At 37.5% G+C, this 13,908-nt stretch overlaps 1 protein-coding gene and 1 pseudogene across 1 annotated transcript; both read left to right on the forward strand.

The window, feature by feature from the left end:
* The first annotated feature begins 2,710 nt into the window (after positions 1-2,710).
* Positions 2,711-3,661, forward strand: LOC120878258 (olfactory receptor 5D13-like). Its single transcript, XM_040260938.1, is given in 1 exon segment — positions 2,711-3,661. A coding segment is annotated over 1 exon segment (951 nt).
* Positions 3,662-7,443: 3,782 nt separating this feature from the next.
* LOC120878259 lies at positions 7,444-10,621 on the forward strand (annotated as a pseudogene).
* Positions 10,622-13,908: the final 3,287 nt, after the last annotated feature.

Raw genomic sequence — 13,908 nt, forward strand, 5'->3', positions numbered from 1 at the left:
CCATTTTCATTCCAATCCCAAAGAAAGGCAATGCCAAAGAATGCTCAAACTAACACACAATTGCACTCATCTCACATGCTAGTAAAGTAATGCTCAAAATTCTCCAAGCCACGCTTCAGCAATGCTTGAACTGTGAACTTCCTGATGTTCAAGCTGGTTTTAGAAATGGCAGAGGAACCAGAGATCAAATTGCCAACATCTGCTGGATCATGGAAAAAGCAAGAGAGTTCCAGAAAAAAACATCTATTTCTGCTTTATTGACTATGCCAAAGCCTTTGACTGTGTGGATCACAATAAACTGTGGAAAATTCTGAAACAGATGGGAATACCAGACCACCTAACCTGCCTCTTGAGAAATCTGTATTCAGGTCAGGAAGCAACAGTTAGACTGGACATGGAACAACAGACTGGTTCCAAATAAGAAAAGGAGTACGTCAAGGCTGTATACTGTCACAGTGGTTATTTAATTTATATGCGGAGTACATCATGAGAAATGCTGGACTGGAAGAAATGCAAGCTAGAATCAAGAATGCTGGGAGAAATATCAATAACCTCAGCTATGCAGATGTCACCACCCTTATGGCAGAAATTGAAGAGGAGCTAAAAAGCCTCTTGATGAAAGTGAAAGAGGAGAGTGAAAAAGTTGGCTTAAAGCTCAACATTCAGGAAATGAAGTTCATGGCATCTGGTCCCATCACTTCATGGGAAATAGATGGGGAAACAGTAGAAACAGTGACAGACTTTATTTTTGGGGGGCTCCAAAATCACTGCAGATGGTGACTGCAGCCATGAAATTAAAAGATGTTTACTCTTTGGAAGAAAAGTTATGACCAACCTAAATAGTATGTTCAAAAGCAGAGACATTACTTTGCCTACTAAGGACCGTCTACTCAAGGCTATGGGTTTTCCTGTGGTCATGTATGGATGTGAGAGTTGGACTATGAAAAAGGCTGAGCGCTGAATAATTGATACTTTTGAACTGTGGTGTTGGAGAAGACTCTTGAGAGTCCCTTGAACTGCAAGGAGATCCAACCAGTCCATTCTGAATGAGATCAACCTTGGGATTACTTTGGAAGAAACGATGGTAAAGCTGAAACTCCAGTTCTTTGGCCACCTCATGTGAAGAGTTGATTCATTGGAAAATACTCTGATGCTGGGAGGGATTGGGGGCAGGAGGAGAAGAGGACGACTGAGGATGAGATGGATGGATGGCATCGTGGACTTGATGGACGTTAGTCTGAGTCAATTCCGGGAGATGGTAATGGACAGGGAGGCCTGGCGTGCTGTGATTCATGGGATTGCAAAGAGTCAGATACAACTGAGCGACTGAACTGAACTGAAGTGATATATAATTTATAAATATAAATTTTATCACTTTGTTTCTTGTAACATTATATATACTTTATGTTATATATTGGTGGCTGAGACAGTAAAGGATCTGTCTGCAGTAGACCTGGCTTTGGTCTCTGAGTTGGGAATATCCCCTGGAGAAGGGAATGACAATCCACTCCAGTATTCTTACCTAGAGAATCACAGAGAAAGCTGGTGGCCTACAGTCCATGGTTTCTCAGAGTCATACTTGAGAAAGCAACTAACACTCACTTGTAATTTTAGATATATATCGAAAAGGTTTAGCTGCTAAGTCATACTGGAGTGGGTTGCCATCTCCTCCAGGGGATCTTCCTGACCTAAGGATTGAACTCAGTTCTGCTGCATTGCAGGTGGTCTCCTGTATTGCAGGTGGATTATTTACTGACTCAGGCATCAGGGAGGACCACAGCAATACTGGGGTGGGTTGCCATTTCCTTCACCAGGGAATCTTCCCCACCCAGGAATCGAACCTGTGTCTCCTGTGTCTCCTACATTGAAGGTGGATTCTTTACCATTAAGCAACTGCGGAATTCTTTTATATTAAAATAGATGATCTAAAATTACATTTACAAATAATTAATGTAAGTTAATTAGAATCAATTAATGAATGAAATGTCAATATAAATGCCAATATAAAAACCCAAACATTATCCCAGAAGGCAGTGTAAACTTAATGGAGGCTTTGACGGAAGGTACATGATTATTTCATGAATAGGATACCATAATTAATTTAAGCACAAGATAGAAGGCATGAACTAGTTACAACTTAAGATTTATGCCAGTTTACAAACTTTGTGGGTGCTTAATTCTTTAATATGACTAGAATATAAAAATATTATACTAAGATTTATATGTCACTTTTACACATCATGTGATCTCCTTGATCCTTAGTGTAACTGTTAGAAACATAACACAGTACTCTTCTTCTTTTTGGCATCTCAAAATTTTGAGATTTCCAATTTCTTTTGTGTTCCAAATTTATATTTCAGTTGTATATTAAAAATACTAAGGGCTGGATTTTAAATGATAGCATGAATAGTCTGTATTTTAGTGGTTCTCATAATTTATCATGCATCAGAAATCACCTGGAGGGTTGGATAAATCACAAATTGTGGGCTACATTCCAGAGTTTTTGATTCAGGAAGTTGGAGATGGTAGTTTAGAATTTGCATCCCTAACATATTCTTAGGTGTCCCTGCTGCTGCTGGTTTGAGGACCATACCTGGGGAATATATACCAACTCCATAGAGACATATGAAACTTCTGCCTTCTCTGTTTCTCTGTTTTATTCATTTCTATTTTTTAGGAATAATGCTTGGCCCTTTGTTCAACAGGAATCATGCTGCTATCAGAAGGAAATCAGAATACCATACCCACACTTATTCTCCTGGTTTTCTCAGAATATCCAGAACTCTGGGTCCCACTTTTCCTTGTTTTCTTGTCTATCTACACAGTCACTGTGGTGGGGAATTTAGGCATGATCATAATCATCAAGGTCAATTCAAAACTCTACACGATCATGTACTTTTTCCTTAGTCACTTGTCCTTTGTTGATTTCTGTTTTTCTACTGTAGTTACACCCAAACTGTTTGAGAATTTGATTGTGGAGGACAGAACCAACTCTTTCTTTGATTGCATTGTGCAATTTTGTTTCACTTGCCTATTTGGTGTAGCAGAAACTTTCATGTTAGCAGCAATGGCCTATGCCCACTTTGTGGCAGTTTGAAACCCTTTGCTCTCTACCTCTGCGATGTCTCTGAAGTGTTGTGCTCTCTTGGTGGCTGGGTCTTACTCATGCGGTGTAGTGTGCTCCATGACACTCACATATTTCCTTTTTGCATTATCCTATTGCAAGTCTAGCCCCATAAATAATTTTATCTGTGACCATTCTGTAATTGTTTCTGTCTTCTGCTCAGATCCCTATATCAGTCAGATGTTAAGTTTTATTATTGCCATATTTAATGAGGCAAGCAGCCTGGTGATTATTCTGATGTTCTATATATTCATTTTTATCACTGTTATGAGGATGCTTTCTGCAAGTGAGCACTGGAAAACCTTTTCCACCTGTGCTTCCCACCTGACAGCCATCAGCATCTTCCATGGAACCATCCTTTTCCTTTACTGCATTCCTAATCCAAAAACTTCTTGGCTCACAGTCAAAGTGACTTCTGTGTTTTACACAGTAGCGATTCCTATGCTGAACCCCTTGACCTACAGCTTGAGGAACAAAGCAGTAACAAATACATTCACAAGGTTAGTTTTCACAAAACCACTTTGTCACTCCACATAATATTTTTAAATTCATTATTTTATTTCTGAAAAAAATTGATATCCTATGCTACAGATTGCTCAGTTCTTGTGATATAATTGATGATTCAAATCTTTTGATAAATATAAAGCTTTAAGTTAATATATCTATGGCAGGATAGAATTTTATTGATGATTACTGATTTTTGCATACATCAACGTTTAGTAAAATAGCTGTGCTGCTGCTGCTGCTAAGTCGCTTCAGTCGTGTCCGACTCTGTGCGACCCCATAGACAGCAGCCCACCAGGCTCTCCCGTCCCTGGGATTCTCCAGGCAAGAACACTGGAGTGGGTTGTCATTTCCTTCTCCAATGCATGAAAGTGAAAAGTGAAAGTGAAGTCACTCAATTGTGTCCGACTCTTATCGACCCCATGGACTGCAGCCTACCAGGCTCCTGCATCCATGGGATTTTCCAGGCAAGAGTACTGGAGTGGGGTGCCATTGCCTTCTCTGAAAACAGCTGTTAACCATATGTAAATCAAATTTTTTTTAATGACTGCTTTTTGTAGTATTTATAAATTATTTTTGAGTGAATTCAAATGTATTAAAAGTTTATGGGTATATCATGAAATAAGCTATTTTTTCCTACTTTGGCCAGTTGGCATGTACATCATAAGAAAAATGATTAAGGAGAAAGTTCAAGCTTCATACAAAGAAGGCATAAAACTGTTTATGACATACTCTTAAAAACACAAGTCTGGGAAAATTAGACAGGAGGGCAACATGGACTCCAAGAACTAATCAATCAAACACACAGTAACAATAAAATATGAGTAACCAATCAACAACACAATTATTCCAATCATACAATGACCAAGTATTGTCTTAGACTAAAGTGTTTAGGCATGCATGACAGCAATCTCTTCTTCACTATATCACAGAATTTGCTCATACTCATGTCCATTAAGTCAGTGAAGCTATCCAACTATCTCATCCTCTGTTGCCCACTTCTCTGCCTGCCCTCAACCTTTCCCAGCATCAGAGTCTTTTCCAATGAGTCAACTCTTCTCAACTGGTGGCCAAACTGTTGGAGCTTCAGCTTCAGCCTCAGTCCTTCCAATGAGAATTCAGGGTTGATCTCCTGTAGGACTGACCTGGTTTGGTGTCCTTGCTGTTCAAGGGACTCTCAAGAGTTTTCTCCAGCACCACAATTTGACAGCAACAATTTGGCACTCAGCCTCCTTTATGGTCCAACACTCACATCTATACATGACTATTGGAAAAAAACATAACTTTGACTATATGGACCTTTTTCAACAAGTGATGCCTCTGCTTTTTAATACACTGTCTAGGATTGCCATAGCTTTCTTTCCAAGGAATCATAGATGAATGAATCATAGATGTAAACATAAAAATGAAAACTGAAAAATATTTAGCATAAAACAGAAAAAATATTTCAAAAGTTATGATGATAATTCTTTGAATGAACATAAAAAGGATGGATCTTTAAAAAACAATAAAAGGAGCTTCATTGCCATTAAAAATGTTTGGTAAAAGTTTCTTAAGCATAAATGACACCATTAATAAAGTGAAAATACAAGCCATAGATTGTGAGTAAGTATTTGCAAAACTTATATTTGATAAATGATTTCAACGTAAAACATACAGAGGAAGTCTTTATACTCAATACAAGAAAAAAGCCTACTTAAAGTTTTGATGAACTATCTGAGCACACATTTGACAAAAGAGAACACACAAAGAAACACATGAAAAAATAGCAAGTATAGCTAGTCATCAATGACATTCTTTTTAAAATTAAAACTTAAACCACAAGGAGAAACTACTGTACTCCATTTAGAATAGCTAAAATGAATAAGAGTTTCAAATACTGGTGAAAATGTGTAGCAAGTTAAATGCTTATGCATTTCAGATAAGAGTACAGGGTTAAATAACTTTGAAAATAGTTTACCAGTATCTTATGAAGTTACACAGGCACTTCCAAGACTATTATGCTACAGAAACTGTGATAGCAGTTTAAGCCTCGAAGTTGGTGGCAATTTGTTGTGCAGCATGGAAAACTAATATCCAACAAGGTTGCTAGCTCTGGGTGACTAAGGTGTAGATACTGGCTCCAAAGTTAGTCCAGAGTACAGAGGTGTCAGCAATGGGAGGAAGATGTATTGTGGAACTCAAGCCTATCTCAGTGAGAGAATAACCATGCAGACTTGTGGGATTTTGGATCAACACCATACTGTGTACAAAAATTCTGTTCCTGGTGGGAAACAGCCTTTAGTGTGTTATGGCTTCCTGGTAGAGTTTGGCAAGTGTTAGGTTGTCAGGAGCCTAGGGGAAGCATTCATTGCTACTGTTTAGTCTCTAAATTGTGTCCAAATCTTTTGTGTATCTATAGACTGCATCCCACCAGGCTCCTCTGTCCAACAGATATCCCAGGCAAGAATACTGGAGTGGGTGGCCATTTCCTTCACCAAGTGTTATTCCCAACTCCAGGCAAGGATAGAACCTACGTCTCCTGCACTGCAGATGAATTTTTTTTTTAAACCACCGAACCTCCAGGCAAGTCAGTGGTCTAATTTTGTACTGTAGTAGAACCAGTAGATTGATTGACAATCCGAGGTTTTAGAGACTTAAACATGTTTCCAAAATGCATTTGCAATTTTTAAGAGGCTGTATTATTTAATTGTATTAATATAAGCTAGGAAGTGTGCATTGCTTATTTTTAGAAGAAAACACAATTTAGTTTCAGCAAAGAACATCACTGTTTCTGAAGACAATAATATTTACTTAGGTTAAGCAACAAAATCAGAGACCAAGGTATATTGCTTATACATCTCAAAACACATGCACTTCATACACAGAATGGGAAAGAAAAATCGCACAGTAAATATATATAATAGCAGTTAATATCTCTGAAAGGTTTCATTTTAGCTTATTTATCTTTCGTTTTGGGTTTTACTGTAGTCATCAAGTTTTCTTATTCAGTTCATGTATTTTTTATAATTATTTTTAAAAGAAATTCATGAAATAGACTATTTGAGGTGTCATCTCCAGTGATTCAAAAAAAAAAAAAAAACTACCATTTTGCATAAAAAAGCATTCAAGATAATTTCTTGATATGTGATATAAAAACAAGTAGCTCAAGAAATTCTCTGGGGTTTAAATCCCTAAGGTCATGGAAGCATACATAAGCTCTACATTTTGTCCATAGAAATCAGATTCAGCTTCCAAATCTCTCTGCTTCTTCCTTTCTCTGAGTTTTTCTGGATATTAAGAAAGAAGTATATTCCAGTCACATTAAATTTTTGTGGGCTCCTGCTATATTGATTAGCTCCTTAATGTTTTACATGATGTTTGAATTCTAAGTGGGAACTGCCCTGGAGACAATTAACAGTAGAAATGGGATCTTCGGGTGAGTTGGTTTCAGGTGGGATGATCTATCTTCTTTCCTTTCTCTCCTTTGGGGAACTCTGAGATCCTGAAACCTTAAAGCATTGGACACTCTTTGTCAGTCTTTGTGTGATAATGCCTCCTGAGTCCATTTCCCTGAGGGGTGAGCTTTGATAACCTCCCCCTCCACTGGGGTATCCTCCTGATTTTTGCTCTGATGATATCCACACTGTGCTTAGCAGAGTAGTCCCAATGAAATTTTTAAAAAGAATATTATAATGCCTGGTGATTCCTCAACACCTTAAAATTGAGTCAAAAGAAGATAAGAATCATAAGTATAAAATAATAATAAACACCATAATATACAATCCCATTTTTCTGACAGTAATGTCTGCAGGTATGTCAAGGGTGTGGAAAATATGGCTGAAGTGAAAACGAAAAGTGTCCTCGTGATAGTAATTTTCATGAAATGCTTTATATATTGTTCAAGTGCTTCATCAGTATGTAAAAAAAAAAGAGGAAATTACAGGCATTATATTCTGAGATTACTGACATGAGCAGAGAAGGTTGAAAACTAGAGAATATAGCTATGATAAGGGTTTAGGTAAAACTGGAGCAGAGAAATTTAGATTTGATAAATTAGTTAGTAGGGAGAAATTAAAGTTTTTAAGAGTCAGAAACTGTCATAATAACCACAGCAATCAAAAAAAGAAGAAACTGATTTTCTCACAGTGCAGGTTAGCAGCATCACGGGGAAGTTGGCTGAGCCTAGGTGACCATGAGATTAAAAAGGGATGATTAATAAGAGTCAGATAATAATGAGAAAACACAGGGGAAACAGAGACAATTTAATGAAGGATGGAGATCGATGAATTAACATGAACAGGGCCAAGAAGCAATTCAGAAAAAGAGTTGAGCTACTCTTTGACATCACAAATTGTTCCTGCAGTTTTGTTGCTGCCAACTTTGAACCTTGATCTGTTTCTTAGATTGTTTAAAATAATATGTGTTTAAAAATAATACCAATTATTCAGAGTATTAAGAATTAAAATGGATGAGGGTGGGAAAACCTATATATTTTGAACCAAATAACTGTCAGACTTTGGGCTAATTATATTAATGTCATTTCCTAACTTAATACTTATACACCTATAAAATATATATTATCATGTCATTATTACTGATAAAGAAGCTGAGGCTCATAAAATCTAAGTGATTCACCAAAGATCATATAGTAAATGCCAAAGCTTGAAACTGAATTTAAATCTGTGTTTCCAACTCCTTGCTTCTTTCATTGTGTCAGTCTGTCACTAACTCTTTTTCACTTCCCACCCATTCCCTTTTCTGCATATCAGAAATACATTTTTTGAGTGTCAAAAGTACCATAAAGCTATTCAAGAAATAATGAATTATTTCTCCCTTCACATGGTCATATAAAACTAAAATTGCATCTGTGTTTATGAGAGTCGAACTAATAGTATATTTATTAATGAATATTTCAGATATGTGCTTGTTATTGGTTAACTTATTTAAAAATCTTTGCTAAATAAATATATTTCTGTTGTTATAAACTGCCTACCAGTACAGATGCTTTTGCTTTCTCAAAATAATGTTTACAAATAATGATTATATGACTCAAAGCAAGATTATCATCTTTAGTTTTAATCAAACTCAATATTCCTGTCACCAGAAATTTTGAGAGTGATAATGCAACCACTTCTGTTTATTACTGTATTCTCTGATTTTCTTGAGAAACAGGATAGAATGTGAAAGAGTTGAGCAAAATATATTTTCAGTTACTCTGTAATTCAGATTTTCTATAAGCATTTAATGCTATAATGTTCTTAATAAATTTATTAAAAATATTGATAGCAAGTTAAGAGATATTGATCAAAGAATTTAAAAGACTATATTGAAAGCATCAGTGGCACTATGTGAGAAAAACGATAAACAATCAAACAGGAAAGAAAACAATAGTGAGGGTGCTACAAACTATAACGCGGCATCATTGCTTCACCAGGTCACTGCACTGACACAAAGCCGATAATTTCAGCATCAAACTGGAATCTTTGGAAAACTTGAAGATAGAGCTTTATTTCCTGTAATGTTCATTTATGTTTTCCAAAATGTGAAAATTCTTGTGGTGACTCATGACCTCTTCCTTTTCGATGATCTTCAGTTTGAACATAATGATAGAAGTACTACGGCCTCTAAAAATATTACTCCTGCTTTTTTTTTTTTTAATTGAGTGTTAGGTTTTCATTTATTGTTATGTTACTCCCACTAAACAGCACAGACCTTCAGAATGATGGAACTATGAAAACCATGTTTTCCTACAACACTATAGAAAATATTTCTCTCTCACTCTACACTAAATTCAATTTCTGTCACTCATGATCAACTTCAAACCTAACTCATCACTAGCAGGCTGTGTTAATTCAAACAAGTGTCTTAACTCATATATGCTTCCATTTCCTTTTGCAAAATATGAGACTGGTTGTTTTGAAATTCAAAATTTTATTTAGTGGTCAAAACTAATGTACCAATATTTTAACACAATGCCTGCCACACAATAAATGTAATATCCATGGATTGTCATCATTATCATTGTTATCATTTTATTATCACTGTCTCAGATTTTCTCCAACAACAATACGTGGTTTGCTGAAGGAAATCAGAGTGCCAGGGTCACGTTCACCCTCTTGGGCTTCTCAAAATGTTTCGACCTCCAGCTCCCCTTGTTCCTGGTTTTTCTCACCATCTATGCAGTCATTGTGGTGGGGAACCTGGGCATGATCACCATCATCAGGATCAGTCCCAAACTCCACACCCCCATGTACTTTTTTCTCAGTCACTTGTAGTTTGTTGATTTCTGGTATTCCACCACAGTTACACGCAAACTCTTGGAGAATTTGATTGTGGAAGAAAGAAACATCTCTTTCACGGGGTGCATCATGCAATTCTTCTTGGCTTGTATGTTTGCAGTTGTAGAGGCATTCATGTTGGCAGTGATGGCCTATGACTGATTTGTGGCCATTTGTAAGCCTCTACTGTACACAGTGGTCATGTACCCAGAGCTCTGTGCATCGTTAGTGGCCTGTCACTACATGTGGGGTGTAGTCACCTCCCTGGTACTTACCTGTTCTCTCCAGACATTATCCTCTGGGTCTAACATCATAAATATATTTTCTCTGTGAGCACTCTGCCATTGTCTCCGTCTCTTGCTCTGACCCCTTCATCAGCCAAGTGCTCTCTTTTGCTATGGCCATATTCAATGAGGTGAGCAGCCTGGTAATTATCCTCACTACTTATATTTCCAATTTTGCCACTGTCATAAAAATGCCCTCAGGTGGGATTTACCGAAAAGCCTTCTCTACTTGTGCCTCCCATCTGACCACCATCACCATGTTTCATGGGACTGTCCTGTTCCTTTACTGTGTACCCAGCTCCAAAAACTCATGGCTCATGGTCAAAGTAGTTTCTGTGTTTTATACAGTCATGAGTCCCATGCTGAACCCTCTGATCTGTAGCCTCAGGAACAAAGATGTGAAAGAGAGTGTCAGGAAATTAATGAATCACTTAATACAATTTGGTTGAAGATATATATTTCCAAAAGAAATGTGATCTATTATATAGTGTTGATTAAACCTTCTTGTAGAAATGATGACTCAAATTATATAGTCAATTCACTAGACCATAAATTTAGAGTCATATATTGGCTGTTTGATCTCTTAGTTTTTGTTCAGTTCAATGTCAAAAAAATAGCTGTATATCATGTGTGTGTGTGTGCTATAAAATGGTGTGTGTTGTGGGTGAATGAAAAGTGAAACTGTGAGTTGTTCAGTCATGTCTGACTCTTTGCCACCCCATGGACTGTAGCCTGCCAGGTTCTTCTGTCCATGGAAGTCTCCAGGAAAGAATAATGGAGTGGGTAGCCATTGCCTTCTCCAGGGGATCTTCCTGACCCAGGGATTAAACCTGGGTTTCCTGCATTTCAGGGAGATTTTTCAACTTCTGAGCCAACATGGAAGCATTGTGCAAGGAAATCCAACCAGTCCATTCTAGAGGAGATCAGTTCTGGGTGTTCTTTGGAAGGAATGATGCTAAAGCTGAAACTCCAGTACTTTGGCCACCTCATGCAAAGAGTTGACTCATTGGAAAAGACTCTAATGCTGGGAAGGATAAGGTGCAGGAGGAGAAGGGGGCGACAGAGGATGAGATGGCTGGATGGCATCAATGACTCGATGGACATGAGTTTGAGTGAACTCTGGGAGTTTCTGATGGACAGGGAGGCCTGGCGTGTTGCAATTCATGGGGTTGCAAAGAGTCAGACACGACTGAGCAACTAAACTGAACTGAACTGAACTGAGGCCTCCCTGTCCATCTCCATCTCCTGGAGTTCACTCAAACTCACGTCCATCGAGTCGGTGATGCCATCCAGCCATCTCATCCTATGTTGTCCCCTTCTCCTCCTGCCCCCAATCCTGCCTAGCATCAGAGTCTTTTCCAATGATTCAACTTTTCCCATGAGGTGCCCAAAGTACTGGAGTTTCAGCTTTAGCATCAGTCCTTCTAAAGAACACCTAGGACTGATCTCCTTTAAAATGGACTGGTTGGATTTCCTTGCAGTCCAAGGGACTCTCAAGAGTCCTCTCCAACACCACAGTTCAAAAGCATCAATTCTTCAGTGCTCAGCTTTCTTCACAGTCCAACTCTCACACCGATACATGACCATTGGGAAAACCATAGCCTTGACTAGATGGACCTTTGTTGGCAAAGTAATGTCTCTGCTTTTGAATATGCTATCTAGGTTGGTCATAACTTTTCTTCCAAGGAGTAAGCGACTTTTAATTTCATGGCTGCAGTCACCATCAGCAGTGGTTTTGGAGCCCCCCCAAAATAGTCTGACACTGTTTCCACTGTTTCCCCATCTTTTTCTCATGAAGTGATGGGACCAGATATTTGATATGGTTTAAATTTTCTGTGACATTCTTCAGTGAAGGTCTTACTGTCTGTCAGAGTCAGATAATCTGGAGACATGTCGACCCTTAAGGTGTTAGTCACTCAGTCGTGTCAGACTCTTTGTGACCTCATGGACTGTAATCCACAAGGAACCTATGTCCATGAAATTCTCCAGACAAGAATACTGAAGTGGGTAGCCATTCCCTTCTCCAAGGGATTTTTCTGACCCAGGGATCAAACCCAGGTCTCCCATATTCCAGACAGATTCTTTACCATATCCCTCGGTTAGTCACAAAAGCTGAGGTATATCTATGTGTGCAAGTTCCTTCCAGGGAGATACTGGTAAATTGGGATGGGAGGCCCACAGATAATTGAATAAGTCTATTTTAATTTTATAATTCCATTTATAGGACTTAAAATATTCTTACCTTTAGTTCACATCCACTAGACCTCATAATAACAGCTAGTATGTAGATCAAATGAATCTTTAGATGCTCTGATACAGGGCAGTCAAAAAGAGAGAGATTACCTTACCAGATCACACATTTATATTCTCTAAATTAACAACAATCCACCAACACTTCATTTTTCTTGGACAATATATCTCAAAAAATGATTTCTACTATGTTTCTGCTCATAAATAACAGTTTGAAAATATTGTGTGTAAATTGAGAAAACATAGCACAGGTGAAAACCCCTGAAGTCTTTTATTAAAAAAAAAATCTTCATAAGTTCTTTCCAGTATGATTCTGTGTAGGAGGTCAGTTTCTCACAAATGCCCCCTGTGGAAGCCAGAGAATCTTCTTGGGCTTTAATCTCATTCTGAAATGTTTTTGCACAAAGACACTCTACAAAGATAGAAAAATCTAAGAAACAGTGGTTTTTTAACTTTGAAACTGTAATCAATAATTACATGAATTTTACATGTTTCTTCAAATACATCTGTATTGTTTAGACATGCTGATTCAGTGCTTTAGCATCAGATTCTAGAGCAGAAACCCACAAAATAGATACACATTAAGAATGTACACAGATGAATGCTCTTTACTTCTAGTGTGATATGTATCTTCTTTATAGATCAGCACCATAGTATTCACAGCCATTTTATATTCTTTGTTAAAATGTATTATATATATATGTATTCAAGCCACATACAATATCTTCAGTTAATTTTTATTTTGTTAATTATTGATGTCTAATAAACACTCAAAAATATTATCTACTCTTTTTATTCCTTCCTTTTTCTTTGCTTCATTCTCTCTCTCTCTTTCTCCATTTGTGTCCCAAACATTAGATAAGTGCTTTTGATAATACAGATGGAATGCAGAATCCTTTAGCAAAGATTTTTCACAATCTCATACTGTAGGCCATAATTTCACAAACAGGACGATATAAAATAGAATGATTGAAGGAAATGGTTGTCTATGAACTATAAAAAGGAACATTTAATCAGAATGAAGAAGGGAAGGAGTTGATAGCTAATTATTAAAGAAAACTATGCAATTTACCAAGGCATTTTAAATTGCTTTCAGTTTTGGATTTCTTAATTCTAAAAAGGTGTGTGTATGTGTGCGTGTGGGTGTTTAGTCACATTCAACTCTTTGCGACCCCAGGGACAACAGTCTGCCAGTCTCCTCTGTACATGGAACTTTCCAAGCAGGAATACCGGAGCAAGTTGCTATTTCCTACTCCAGGGGCTCTATCTGACACAAGGATTGAATCCAAGTCTCCTGCATTGGCAGGCAGATTGTTTACCACTGAGCCACTGGAAATTCCCTAAAAAGGTATACAGCTGCTCAACTCAAGACCTCTGTAAGTGTCAAATCATCTTCCTAAAATCATTTCCTTCCCAAATTTATTTTTCAATCTGACAATTAATATCTCCATTCAAGAAAACATTTCTTCTGCACACTGTGTTTTGA

This window comes from Oryx dammah, unplaced genomic scaffold, assembly GCF_014754425.2.
Source record: "Oryx dammah isolate SB20612 unplaced genomic scaffold, SCBI_Odam_1.1 HiC_scaffold_18, whole genome shotgun sequence".
NCBI lineage: Eukaryota > Metazoa > Chordata > Mammalia > Artiodactyla > Bovidae > Oryx > Oryx dammah.